Source organism: Myotis myotis, unplaced genomic scaffold (genome assembly GCF_014108235.1).
Source record: "Myotis myotis isolate mMyoMyo1 unplaced genomic scaffold, mMyoMyo1.p scaffold_m19_p_7, whole genome shotgun sequence".
NCBI classification, from domain to species: Eukaryota; Metazoa; Chordata; class Mammalia; order Chiroptera; family Vespertilionidae; genus Myotis; species Myotis myotis.
In genome coordinates, this window is record NW_023416379.1 from 70,018,793 (window position 1) to 70,034,103 (window position 15,311).

The following is a 15,311-nucleotide window of genomic DNA, read 5'->3' on the forward strand; positions in this document are numbered from 1 at the left end:
AATACCCCTCAATACTGTTGTTTATATAAAAACTATAAAAGTTAAATCAAAAAAGGAGGTTGGGATATCTAAGTATTTTTATGAACACAGAAAAATTTTATACACATACACAATAAAAATCCAAAATTTACACTATGATCTGCTACTAAAATTTAAATTAAAGAGAAAAACTGAAACTATTTCTTATTGTTTGACCCAAGAACTACATTTAAAGATGTCAACATACTTTCTGATTGTACCCTCAACCAGATAAACACACCAATATTTCCATTCTTTCTCAGTCCTCAGAAATACTTCTTCAGGTTTAAGGACTGGATGGGTAGTATCATAGTTTGTGCTGAGAGACTCGGGCATCTCTGAAAAAGAATAGTTGAAGTCAAGTATAAGAAGATCCCTATCACAACCAAGAGTGACTGTGTCCTCAGGGAATACTTAGCAATGTCTTGAGACATTTTTGGTTGTCACAAATCAGAGTTGGTTCTGCTACTGGCACCTGATGGGTAGAAGCCTGGTGTGCTGCTAAGCATCCCACAATGCACATGACAGCCTCCGCCACAAAGAGATGTCAGTTCCAAAATATCTACTTGCTGTGGTTGAGAAAACCTGCCTTAGAGGAAGTATAGGCTCTGGAAGTTAGAGAGTAGTAAACTTGTTCACAGAAAGAAAAATAGACTTTGTGAAAGCTTAAAGAACCCAAATTTAAAAAAGAGAATTTTCTGCTTCAAATTAGTAGAAGTCCATAACGTAAGATAGATCCCAGGTTGAGAAGCCTTTGTCTGCTTTATGTGAGCCCTGTAATCAGAGAGTTAGGTACAACGCAGTTGGTTAAGTCAAATTGCTTTTTGATTATTTTACTTCCTTTGCTGGGAAGAGACTGTATACATCCAATTCAGAAAGAGGGATATATGCTGCTTCTCACAAGCTCTGCTTCTCAATACTTCCCTCTGAAATACTCACTTAGATTTAATTTATTTGTATGTTTCCTCCTTATTTATATTACTAGAGGCTCAGTGCATGAATTCATGCACCTGTGGGGTCCCTTGGTGTGGCCTACGGGGATCCAGGGAGGAGCCGCTCCCGCTCATCCTGGTCAGCTGTGTGGCGCTCCGGCTGTGAGAGTGCACTGACCACCAGGGGGCAGCTCCTCCATTGAGCATCTGCCCCCTGTTGGTCAGTGCACGTCATAGCGAGTGGTTGAGTGGTCTTAGCATATCATTAGCATATTACGCTATGATTGGTCGAATGGCTGACCAGACGCTTAGCATATTAGGCTTTTATTATATAGTATTGGATATTTAGATAAAACGTTTGGAAGAGTTGTATTAAGTAGCATGAACTAGTGTGATAGTGAGAGAGAGAGAGAGCTCTCTCTACTTGTTTTTAAGAGAGGAGGAGGCAGGAGCAAGAGTCCAGATTTATAAAACATAACATAGGTAAATTAAAGAGTCATTGAACTTTGTGAAGTAGCTTCAGTAATGCTGAATTCAGGATCAACTTCAATAATCTCCTCATCCATGTCTGATACTCAGAGATAGTTTTCCTCTGCTCCTCTCCGTCCTTCATAGACATTTTACTTAATGGTTCTCTGACTCTACTTCAATAGATGAATTATTTATACTGATCTTATTCAGGTTCTTGGTAAGGAAGTGAACTTCTGCCTAATACAGTGTTTGAAAGAGAATAGCATCTACACCCTAGCTTTTAAGTCTTTTCCATGTGCATTATATTACTTCTTTATTTTAGTTCTTCAGCCTATCTTTAAAATATATTTTTATTGATTTCAGAGGGGAAGGGAGAGGGAAAGAGATAGAAATATCAGTGATGAAAGAGAATCATTGGTCAGCTGCCTCCTGCATGTCCCCTACTGGGGACCAAGCCTCAAAACCCTGGCATGTGCCTTGACCAGGAATTGAACCATGACCTGCTGGTTCATAGTTCAATGCTCAACCATTGAACCACACCAGCAGGGCTCTTCAATTTATTTTAATCATTTAAATCATTGTTACTTGAATCAACAAACAAAAGCATGCATTGACTTAGAAGTACATTTTCAAAAAACACAATGAAAAAATCTTGCCTGGATTTTATATTTGAGAATTCTCAAATGGTTTTGTTGCCCTACAATTATTAGTCACAAAAAGTGGTACAAAGTTAGTTTATGGTCAAACTCACATAGTATTATCTGTGTCATCTTTACTTTGCTTTCACAAGCAGCAAGCAATAGTGAAGCAGCAGATATTCTCAATTTAGAGGATTAATAGAAATTAAAGTTACCACACAGCTTCTATTATCTGTCAAGATCTTTTTATATAGAAAATTTACTCTTAATAGTAAATTAGTAGTTCTAGGACAAAAATAGAAATACTCAGGAATCCATGCTTATGCCAATGTCACTTCTACATGCAAGGTATATAATTTAACAAGTACACAATAAGTAGTACTTTGTAATTCCATGTTTTCTAGTGCTTGATTGTAATAATTAGTACTAGCTATTTAATGGAAAGAAATTTAACAAGGATTTTAAGTGATGAATATATTTTAAAAACTCATACTTTCTAAATTTGGTTTGACTTGATACCATTTTTCATGTATAAAGAGCAAGAATGGAGAAAATTTTCATTATGTTCTATTACCTCTTTTGCTCATTTTCAGCAAAAATTTATATCAATTAATAAAGTAAATTAAACAGCTTGTGTATAAGAAGTGACAGCTTAATTCATATAAATATATGTAGTCCCTGTAAATAACTGAAATGTTCATATTTAAAGGAAACAAATATGAATACTTTAAGTGCCTTAGGGAAACTAAATGTGAAGAATGTCTTTATTAATAATTTAATTAAAAAATAAGTAATAAAAATATGCCATAAGAGTTTTTAAATATATTTTTATTGATTTCAGAGAGGAAGGGAGAAGGAGAGAGAGATAGAGAGATCCATGATGAGAGAAGTATTGATTGGCTGATATCTGCATGCTCCGCAACCTGGACATGTGCCCTGACAGGCAATTGAACCACTGGTTCATAGGTCAGTGCTCAACCACTGAGCCACACTGGCCTGGCTGCCATAAGAATTTTTTACAATTTAAAAATTTGCCTCTTATAATTAAGGCAAAATCACGGATGAAACTATAAAAACATTGTTATTTATGTGAATGTCATTTATACTATACTTTGGATATTTAAGATGACAATTCTTCTCCCAGGAGTTAGAGCCATAATATCTGTATTAATACTAAGGCTATACACCTAAGAAGGGATATCAAAGGTAAAGGTGAAACTGAAGGCAAACTTTGATGAACAGTATCTGGGAATCTAGTGTATGGGTAACTGAATAACGCGCCCCCCCCCCCCAATATGCCCTTATCTTCATCTCCAGAACCTATTAATCATACTTCGTGTGGAAAAAGAGACTTCGAAAATGTAGTTAAGAAAAGGATCTTGCTAGGATGAGTTTATCCTGACTTATCCAGATGGGCCTGAAGAAATTACAGACATCCTTATAAGCCTTATAAGAGGGCCACAGGAGGAGTCAGAGACAGAGAAAGTGATGTGGTTTCCAAAGCAGAGATTGGAATTGTATTCTTTCAAGATGTAGGAAGAGTACACAAGCTACAGGATATGTATGTAGCAGCTGAAAACAGCAAGGATACAGCTTCCCTCCTGAGAGCCTGCGGAAGCAACCAGACCTCCTGAAATCTTTATTTATCCCAGTAGGAGTGATTTCAGGCTTCTGAACACAAGAAATATGTAAAAGAATGAGTGTTTTAAACTACTAAGGCTATGGTAATTTATTACAGCAGCAGCAGAAAACAAATACACAGAGACTTCAGGAAAATTTATTTTTAACACAAAAAATAAGTTTTCTGGCTTAAAATGATTAGAGGAGCTCTCTGACTGAACATAAATTTGACGAGAAGAATGGTGTTTCGTCCTCTTTAAAAGACATTCATGAAACACAAAAGGAAGTCACTTTGGACTTATGTTTAGTGACCATTTCTAGTTTGAGTTTTAGGACCATCTGTACTAATTGACACAGGTGAATTGGTGCAGGTCAGAATAAAGAAAAGCAGCAAAATGATTGGTTGGTTCATCATTCATCGGTTAAAATCCCCCATTTACTTTAAAAGGGTGGGCATGTTTGGGGGGCTCATTTGTCACCTATTTAGGGAAGCAGTAGCCATGTATGCAGGCAGGATTAGCCCCATGTGGATACAATATCCTAAGTGTGTTCATGCCTTACTAATTTATCATCCACCCATGATGCAATCAAGAATGAAATGGGGTCTTATCAGCTACTTGGTTTGTAAAACAGGCATTGAACTAGGTCTTGTGAGAAATGCTGTTCTTTCCAACAGAGGCATCTAATTTTATAAATTGTGGCCAACATAGTTCTGATTTATCTTTAATAATGTATGAAGTAATTGTTTTACCTGGTACTCTAAGGGACCAATAAAAGCATTCATTAAAAAATGAGGCAATGCACAGTTCACAGGGAGAACCACATATAATTTACTAGAGACAACATCTTGATTATAGATATAATCACAGGTATTAAAGAGGCCCAGGGGTTAGCTAATTTTCATTCTTACTCAATAAGCTTTAGTGAAATCCTTAGTCAGGTATCTTTATGGAAAATGTCTTTATCCTTTGTTTTTAATATCCTAGGTTTCTTTCCTTGCGTCTTGTCTTTGTGTGATATCACTAACTGTTCTCTTGAAAGCATGTTTATTTAAAACCTACCTTATGGAAACTCTGTGCTCCAGGCACACACAGTTAAACTAGACAGAGTATGATCTTATCTCATGTTTGTAATAGTAACTCAAAGTTTAGTTTGACAACAGTGTCCACCTATTATAAGAAGGAATTGTTTCCTCAAACTGAGAGAGAGAGAGAGAGAGAGAGAGAGAGAGAGAGAGAGAGAGAGAGAGAGAGAGAGAGAGAGAGACACATAAATATTTCAGTATATTTAAGAATACTTAAACATATACTTAAATATTTTAAGTATGTTTCCTACCTCCTTTCCCGAGTTCTTTATAACATTTTCCTATTTAAATCTGGGATCAGACACAGACTGTTTAGGGATCTAGAATTTCAGGCAAATGGATGACCACTCTGTCTCAACTGACAAAAACTTCAGCTTGACAACATGCTGATGACTAGAATTTTTTACAATGATGTACAAAGTTTAACTACATATTATGCCAAAACAGCTTGATATGCACTACCACCCAAATTTTCATGTAAAGATAATTAAAATTACTCATCTTTTTTTGAACAATGAATACAGGAATTAGGAAACAAATTATATTTTAGTTTGTAAAAATTAGGTCCCTCTCTTCTTCTTACTACACAAAGTTATACCTGGCTCAGGCATAGTTTTAAAATGGGTATTCTATCTTTTTAGTAATGATATTAAAAGCCCAGTGTTCTCATCCAAGTGAATGATCTCAACTTTAAAATGACCCTAGTTGACCCTGAGAAGCATATTGTACCTTAATTTCCTCATTAAAACTCCTTATATAAAAGGTAGATATACAAAAGACCTTAAGGAATTAGAAAATCACCTAGAATCACCTCAGAGAAGTATGTCATGGTGAATTTTATTATTTTTAATATAGTCCAACTTGCTTACTTTCATGAGGGCCAAGAATGAAAGTCTTTTTTTTTTTTACTTTTAATTTCTTTATTGATTAAGTTATTGCATATGTTTTCTCACCCCCCCATTACCCCCACACACACCCATACCCTCACCCTCCTGGTGTCTGTGTTCATTTGCATATAAGTCCTTTGGTTGATCTCTCCCCCTTATCCCCTCCCTCCCCTACCTTCCCTCTGAGGTTTGACGTTCTGTCTCTGGATCTGTTTTTGTTCATCAGTTTATGTTGTTCATTATATTCCATAAATGAGTGAGATCATGTGATATTTATCTTTCTCTGACTGGCTTATTTCACTTAGCATAATGCTCTCCAGTTAGTTCACTGTCAACATTTAGGTAGATGTTCATTTCTAAATGCATTATCTGTAGATCCCCACCCTCCGGCACCCTACTCACTTCCACAAGAAATAGTACAAATTCTGAATTGTTTACTGTTTTCAATTCTTACAAATAAATGGGAAATCAAGTATGAGAAAATTAAAATTGCTATTGTCAATGTATACTTTTCTCAGCACCCTATAAACAACTAAAGTTCATTGCACTAAATGTAATTTTAGTTTTCTTACAGAATTATGAGCTATATATTTTATAAGATTAGAGCCAATGTAATAAAGTTGATAAATATTTCAAAATAGAAATAACCCTCAGTACCAAATTTAGTCTCACATTTAGATGGTGGGAACTTTTGCTGTGTTAGATAGGTTATGTTGTGGTAATTGACCCCCCTCCCCATAGACACACACACACACACACACACACACACACACACACACACACACACATTATAGAGGCCTAGAAGAACTGATTTTCTCTCTAATCATATACTAATTGAAAATGTTTCTTATCCTCCTTCATTTCAGAAATAATACTATGAATATATAATCTACTTAGGCAACTAAACATACCAGTTTGATAGGACACAGGCATTTCAATGCTAAAAGTGTTAAGTCCAGGCAAACAGTTGAGGTAGTCACCCTAAATTCACTCTACTACAAGTGAACCCATTTTACATAAAGAGCTATTTTTCTATTTCATGAATGAAGTTTGAAACAATAAATGCTCAAATCTGTTTTCAGACATCCACAGATTTTTGAACAAATGTTTGTTCCTTAATCCATGTATTCAATGGGAGGTAGTATTAAAAATTCTAAGTATTAATCTGGGGAGATTAATAATAGCTGAGTGTTTTCATGTAAACTTTTTAACACCCCTATGGGTACAAATAAAATTGATGGAGAAAAATCAATATTACCCTGTCACCTGAGGTCATTGTGGAATTTTTGGCATCTTAATGATAGAGAGAACCATTTATTCTACTGGAAATTCATTTCACTGTAAAATAACTGAATTCCACAAAAAAAAAATGCCAGTCCTGCCATACAATTGATTCTGAGTCATTACATTTTCTATTTAAGATTATGAGAAATAAGAAAATAGTGTTTTAATAGTCAGTGAATAGTATATTAGTTACCATGTCCACTTAAATTCTGGATGACTACTTTTTACTCATTATCAATATTTTTGGAATCCATATCCAGAAAGAATTTGATTTATTGAAAATCATTTTTTAAATAAAGTAGCAGTATTCAGAGGGGAAAAAATTAGATTTGTGGTCAATTTAACAAATGATTTTCTACATAAATATCACTACATGATTATCAATGGTTTAACATCCATTTATCTCTTAGGAATATTGTCTGGAAATATGATCCTCTCAATAAATTAGAATGAGTCCACCAAAATAAAACTCATCAGTAAGAAGAGTTATGCTATATTTTTCATGAGTTCTCTTTTTTGTTGTCTGCTAGAAAACTTGGAGCTATTTAGAAATGACGTTTTATTTTACTTGTTCAAAACTCTCTATTCTATCATCACTATTCTACTTTACTCATGTTCTATTAACCTGCTTTAAAGGTTATATTGTACATCAAAGCTATTGTTTCTGTGGAATGTGCATATGTGTATGAATTCCACATGACCACACAAGTCATGAATGAGAGTTCAGATTCAGAAATAGACCTGCATTTGAATTACATAACCTCTCTATTCTCTAATAAAATAAATTATTCCTAGCACACACTTTGTTAATTCAATGGCAATTTATTGGTGTTATAGTTATTTATGAATGGTAATAAGAGCTCTAATTTCCCATCCCAAATATTCACCTATAAATCCAAACTTTGTCTAAAGTCATGATACCTTCAGTGTCCTCATTCGGGGATGGAGGGGTCTAATAACAGATAAATGGTTCTGACTTTCCTTGAAACCTATTTTGAGGGACTTTTCTTTAATTCATAAAAATCCAGAGGCCTATTTTGTCTCCCAGTGATATTAATAATAACAGCGTGAGCACCACAGCACCTCTGAGAGCAGGGACCCACATTATTCCTGTTATTTTGCTTGGCAATGTCTTTACTAAGCAGCATCTACTCCTTACTGGTCAATATCCCCAAAAGTTATTACAGAAGATGTGGAGTCTTATTTTCAATGGACTCCTCACTCCTGAATATGCCAGATAGCAATGAGGGTTGTATATCTTTAGTGCAGCTCTCTCTGGTTTTCTTAGTTGAAAAAACACACTCACAAACACACAGAGCAAAACAAAAACTTAAGAGATGACTTTTAAGCTAAGGTTTTTCAGGTTTTTCTTCTTGATTTGGTTTAAAATGCAGAGATGAGTCTACATAATATGCTACTTTGTTAAGTTTATTTTGTGCAGCCATAGATTCAAATATATTATGCCTTTATATTTTTAGGTCAATGATGAACATAAGTCCAATAAGACACATGTTCAATGACAGAGAAGATTAGTTGATGCCATCTGAAGCATCAAAATTCTAAGTCTTAGTATAAAATTAGGGGTTAAAAATTTTGGTGATCTCAAGACTTAGAAATGTTTGATAGAATTGTACTCTCTTGGTAGTTATTTACTGTAATTAAATGATTATTTTTTTCTGATTATTTCTAATATTTAGTATTGATTCCAGTTAGCTATATAGTAATCAGATATAATTTAAGATTCATACTTTGTCTATCCATTAAGAAATTGTATTGTGAATTTAAAGAGAAGGTTGATAAAACAATTAGAAGAAATTTTAATTTTTTGGTAATTGGATTAAAGGAAATGTCAGATGTTAGTGATTCCTTGTGCCCCATTACTCAGCTGTGCTTTCCACTGCCGAATTTGTGGAGAATTTGCTCATTGGAAAATCAGAGAAGTAGAAATAATTTTAAGATATGCTCTAAACAGAATATAAAGCCTTAGTCTGTCTCCAGAGCTTACACTAAGTTTATTGGTTTATTACATCCTAAGACCTCAGTATAGTGCTGTGTATTAAAATTAATTATGACTTGAGAGTAACTTTAAATTGCTTATATTTAATTAATTTCAATGTGGATAAAAACAGTTATGAATTTTGTCTTTGAAAATGCTAGAGATTGCCATAGATAGATTATCTTATTAGGGAATAAACCCTGATTACATTAAAATGTTTTCAAATGATTTAAATTTAAAAGCCAACAAATTCAAATAGTACCTTGGCATTTCATTGTGAGAATCCTATTGGGTCATATGTGTTCTAAGTAGTGTGTCTGTTAATGTTTACCACAATTACATTTGATTTAAAAAAAATTGTAGCCCAGCAGGTGGAAGTTTGTAGACTATAGTTGTAGACTGAGGAGTGATTCAAAGCCAAAACAAATATTACATAGGCACTTTAAACAGGAACATGATGAAATATAGTACAGAAAGAGAAGTTAAAAGAACAGGAGAAACACACAAAACATGTGTTAAAAGGTGTGTCCTATAAACACTTATAAATTGCAAGTTTTAGAAATTAGCTGTGTATTTTACAAGCCAAAATATATATTTAAACATTCAGTAAGATATGTATCATTTTTCATTACTTTCTTTTCCTAGTATATATGTACCCCAGGATGCGCAAGAAATCCATGTTGGTTTCTGAAGAATGTTCGCTTAATCCGTCTGTACCCTTGCTATGGTGGATCCATCAGCCATGATATTTGCCAAACTATAGTTCCTCAACTCTTAAATTTAAATATGTGTGGCAATTGGGATTTACAGGTAATCAAATAATTTGTTTATTTTTAAATTGTCTGAATCAATTCAACATTTGCTGGGTTAAGTATTCATTTTCTAATCACACAAAATATTTTATATCTCAAAACACAAAAGAAATAAAAAATGAATTTAATATTCTTAATTTTATCTGTTCCCTTAGTGGACATATGCTTATTACCTACTACATTTCTGGAATTCTGGTTGACTACATGGAGAGGCAAAAGTAGGTCTGCATATTTTCCATATTCATATGGAAAATTATACAATAATTAATAAATAATAATACAAGAATAAACTCTGTTTTGTGTACTCACAACTATAAACCTACTTTGGCTCTACCCTGTATAATTGTGAAGAAAACTAGAACTACTTCCTATTCTCATAGATCTGACTATTGTTTTGGTGAGTTATTGGGCAAATACAGTGATAAAAGTATGATTGTAAATTGAAGTAAAGGCTCCTACAGAAAGAAATATTTTCCCATGACTACTTATAACTAAAGAAACTATTTTTAGGGAAAAAAGAAAAGAAAATATGAGCAATTGGGAGAGTAAGTTGGGAGGTCAGATAAGGTTTCCATGATAAAATGACCCTAGCACAGAGATATGGAGAATGAGACCAGAGTTGAGGGTTTGGAGAATTGAATAAATTATGCTTAAAACAAACATAAACAGAAACTATGTTTAAAAGATATAATGTTTTGGTTACGCAAGGAATGTAAGTTTTGGAAATCTGTACAACATAGGACTATCATTAATACTGTACTATGTAATATTTTTAAATTGGCTAAAATGATAGATCTTAAGTTAAATGTTCTTGTCACAAAAATAAAAAAAAATGAAAATGAACAAAATAAATAAAGGGGGTGGGAAAATTTTTTCAGAGGTGGTGGATAAGTTTTTGATATTGATTGTGATTATTGTTTCATGGGTACATACTTATCTCCAAACATATCAAGTTGTATATATTCAGCATCTATAACTTTCTGTATGTCAATCATATCTCCAATAAAGCAGGTAGAAAAACAACACAAAACACAAAAACACCACAATCAGAAAAGAAAAATACAAAATTAGAAGAGATAAATCCTTTGAAGGCCTGGCTGGAACTCTGAGAACAAGAGTGAAAATAAGGCTCGGGGAGAGAAATATTTTAATGCTAGAATTAAAATATTGGCTTAAATAGCATACTTTTATTCTAAAAGTAATATGAAATCATTGGAAAGTTTGACACATTTAATAAAAAAGACCAAGTGGAGAAATAGATTAGGGTGAAAACAGTAGAGTGTGATAATCATAGCTAAAATAATTAGAAGTTCTTGTTTATGAATTGTATACAAAGAGCAAATGGTAGAGATATCAACAGAAATTCTAGTTTTTTGGTTTTAACACTTGAAATAAGTCTAACACATTTTATTAAATATGTTTTTAATTGTTTTACATACTGCAAGTTCCTATTTCAAAACCTATATTGATGAGCATACTTTTCTGTTCTTTGATTACACTTTGAATACTATTTGACTTAGCTTATGCAAATTAATCCACATTCTGGAAACTGTATGATAGTCCAATTAATTCTATCAAGGAATATTTCTTCTGTCAATGCTATTTTGGAATTATAATTTATCAACAATCAGCAAATTAGATTTGTTATGTCTGTTCTCAAATAATGGCTTACTGTATTCAACTGGCAGCAGCTGCACTTATAATACTACTATAACATTGAAGCAAAGTAGAAGTAAACTAACAATTAGTCTTTTAAACAGAAAACATGATAATTTATTTCATCATGTTCCTAATATGCTATTCTGGAGAGTTAACAACTCCTAATGACAGAAATAGTTATCGGTTCATTAAGTAAATCACTCTGAAGATCAAACATGGTAGTAGATTGCAATGGCTTCTTGATTAGATTGTTAATGATAAAAAGAAGTTTAGAGACTGGTTTATAAATACTTGCTGTTTCACAAAGGACACAAACAAAACAAACAACAACTGTGTATAGAGAAGTTACCTAAAACATCTGGTCTCGGCACTATTTAAGGATTATGTTAGCTCAGAGGTTTAAACTTGGCCACATATTACAGTCACTCGAGGTGGCTTTTAAATGATACTTATAGCTCTACTGTCACTACAGAGCAAACAAACTGGCATTGTAGTGAGGTGGACATAGGAGATCTGTGCAGCCTTCCCAAATGCTTTTAATGTTGCAGATTGAGAAGCATAATCTATTGTTACCAGCCAAATTAGTTCATGGACTTCAGTGCCAACATCATTTTTATGCTTGATTTCCCTTTGTCTCAATGTTGGAATGATGCATGCATATATTTACTTAATAATAAACATTGAAATTCTTTGAGAACTAAAAATTACTAAATATAATATTCACAACAATAAAATAGCAAACATTTTAAGGAAAATAGTAATAAATAGGAAAATTGCTCATTGGTAAAATTATCTTTAAGCAAATAGAATCAATTTTATAAATGAGTAGGACAACATATATTTTCTAAGACATAGGGATAATATGAAGTCAAAATTGTTCATGGATAAATCAGCTTTGAGCAATTATTATCAAAGTAATATAAGCATATTTAATTATAACTTCATGAATCTATGTTCAAACCTTAATCAACATAGGTAATTATTACTAAACTAGAGGCCCCGGTGCATGAAATTCGTGCACTTGTGGGGGGCACCTGCCACTGCCACTGCCACTGAGCTTGCCAGCCATAAGCCTGGCTTCTGGCTGAGCAGTGCTCCCCCTGTGGGAGCGCACTGACCACCAGGGGGCAGCTCCTGCATTGAGCATCTGCCTCTTGGTGGTCAGTGTGTGTCATAGCGACCAGTTGTTCCACAGTCAGGCCAAAACCAGCTCTCCGACATCCCCCGAGTGGTCCCAGATTGTGAGAGGGTGCAGGCCAGGCCCGAGGGACCCCACCAGTGCATGGTCAGGGCCAGGGAGGGATATGGGAAGTTGGCCAGCCAGAGAGGGACCGCAGGAGAACTCCAGGCTGCCCGGCCTGTCTAGTTCAGTCCTGATCAGCCAGATCCCAACAGCAAGCTAGCCTACCTATCAAAGCGTCTGCCAACTGGTGGTCAGTGCTGTCATAGCGACTGGTTGACCAATTGACTGGCTGCCCCCTGGTGGTCAGTGCACATCATAGCGAGCAGTTGAGTGGCCTTAGCATATGATTAGCATATTATGCTTTGATTGGTTGAATGGCCAACTGGACGACCAGACACTTAGCATATTAGCCTTTTGTCCAAGCGAAAGAATTCAGTGTGATACAGCTCAATTATCAACAAATATTTCAGTAGCGGCACAAAAATTATTTGTTATGGTTAGTACAAAGTTTAAACAATGCAACTACTTTTGGTAGTGTTTTCAAAAACAGATTTTAGAATAAGTGCAAAAAAAGAAAAAAGAATGTAACTAGAATGACACATTTAATGTAATTCTCATTATTTTCTAGTTGTTGCTATTAAGATCGTTATTTCCTATTATTCCATAAAATAATATTGAAGAAAAACATTAAAATCAAGCTGGCAAGTTTGCATGGGGTGCATTAATTTTACCAGCAGTAAAATTATTTTAATTAAGAGAATTTTCTACCAACTAAATGAAGTGCCTTACACGCCCAATCAATTCTTGCCAATATGATTGCTCTACAAATAAGGATAGTAATTAATTAGGAGAAGCCCCTTCAAGGACAACTGGCCTATGATGCACAACTTGAGAAAGAGCTGACATGCACTGTTTCTCTTCAATGTCATCATCCGTGTTCATTATATGTGTTATTAGGTTGGAGAAGAGATGACACTGACAGAGTGGATAATGGGTTGTGAAGTGAAATGAAAAAGTATGAATTATAGTTAAGAAAAGATAAAGTCACAGCAAAAAGGAGATAAGTTCTCTTTTTATACTTTTCTTTTGTTTAAAGCTTGTGAACATTACAATTTAGGTGACTAAATTAAACATATACATTTAAAATATTTAATATGTGCTAGTGAACATCTTTTTGAAATGAATAGTGATTGCTGCATTTGTGAGTTGCATTATAAACCAATATTACTTTTAACTCCTTATTTTTCTTTATGAAATGGTGTTTATTTCTTGTGCTAGAAGATAGTACAAGTTATTAATTATAATATATTCATTATAAATTACTTTTGTTATAATTATTGAGAGAGTAAAAAAACAATAATTTCCTTAAAAGTATTTTTATTACTATACTGCTTCACTTGCAAGTCTTTTTTTGTTGTTGTTAAATACCTGCTATTATTTTTATATCCATTTAGGGTTTTAGAGTCTAACATCAAGATTCTTTTAAAAAAATAGTTGAGAAGAAAAGTTTTAAAATGTGGTATAGTATATTTACATATATTACACGTAATATTTTCAAAACATTTTCACAGTAACGATTATATTTGTTAATATATACACGAAAATAAATGGCTTTTATGTAAATAAGAAAAAATTAAATGTCATAATGGAGGAAAAACATGTCACGTACACAGCAGTTTCAATATTTAAGTGCATAGGACTTAAATGAACAAAGATTGTAAATTCAAAATTGAAAAAACTTAAAATATTGCCATAGTATATTTACAAACACAAAAAATCTGAAAAAATTTTTACAGATGAACCATGCTATTAGAGAGGAGACCTAATATATTAAAATGTTCTGAAAAAAAATTAAAAATATATATATATATATATTAGATAAATATAGATAAATATAGATAAATATTAGATATATATATAAATAAATATATATATATATTAGAGGCCTGGTGCACAAAAATTTGTGCACTTGGGGGGTTACTCAGCCTGGTCTGTGCCCTCTCGCAGTCTGGGACCCCTCAGGGGATGTCCACCTGCTGGCTTAGGCACGCTCCCTGGGGGATTGGGCCTAAGCGGGCAGTCAGACATCCCTCTGGCAGCCCGGGAGCCCTTGGGGGATGTCCACTTACCAGCGGGGAACAGGCCTAAGCTGCAGTTGGACATCCTTAGCACTGCTGAGGAGGCAGAAGAGGCTCCCACCACCACCACTGTACTGGCAGCCATCAGCCTGGCTTGTGGCTGAGCAGAGCTCCCCCTGTGGAAGCACACTGAACACCAGGGGGCAGCTCCTGCATTGAGCGTCTGCCCCCTGGTGGTCAGTGTGTGTCATAGTGACCAGTCATTCCCAGTGGTTCTGCTGTTAGGGTCAATTTGCATATTACCCTTTTATCATATAATATATATATATATATATATATATATATATATATATATATACACACACATACATACATATATATATATATTCATTAAGGTTTCAAAAAAATAACAGTGGTGCCTTTATGTTGGTTTTTTTGTTTGTTTTACTTCTTAAAGTATACATGTAAAACTGAAAAACAAATAAGGCTAGGTATACTCTGAAAAAGTGCATTGTGTGGGTAGGTGAGGTAAAATTTAGCTCTGCCAGATACTAAAGCATGTTATATATATATATATATATATATATATATATATATATATATAACCCAAATATGCAAATAGACTGAGCAGCAGAACAACCGAACAACT

At 33.9% G+C, this 15,311-nt stretch overlaps 1 protein-coding gene across 1 annotated transcript in view; it reads left to right on the forward strand.

The window, feature by feature from the left end:
* Nucleotides 1-15,311, forward strand: part of EYS (eyes shut homolog) — a 1,264,258-nt gene that overhangs the window by 88,665 nt on the left and 1,160,282 nt on the right. Inside the window, 2 exon segments of the mRNA XM_036318417.1 lie at nt 9,576-9,698; nt 9,701-9,740. Of these exon segments, the coding sequence (XP_036174310.1) occupies nt 9,576-9,698; nt 9,701-9,740 (163 nt within the window).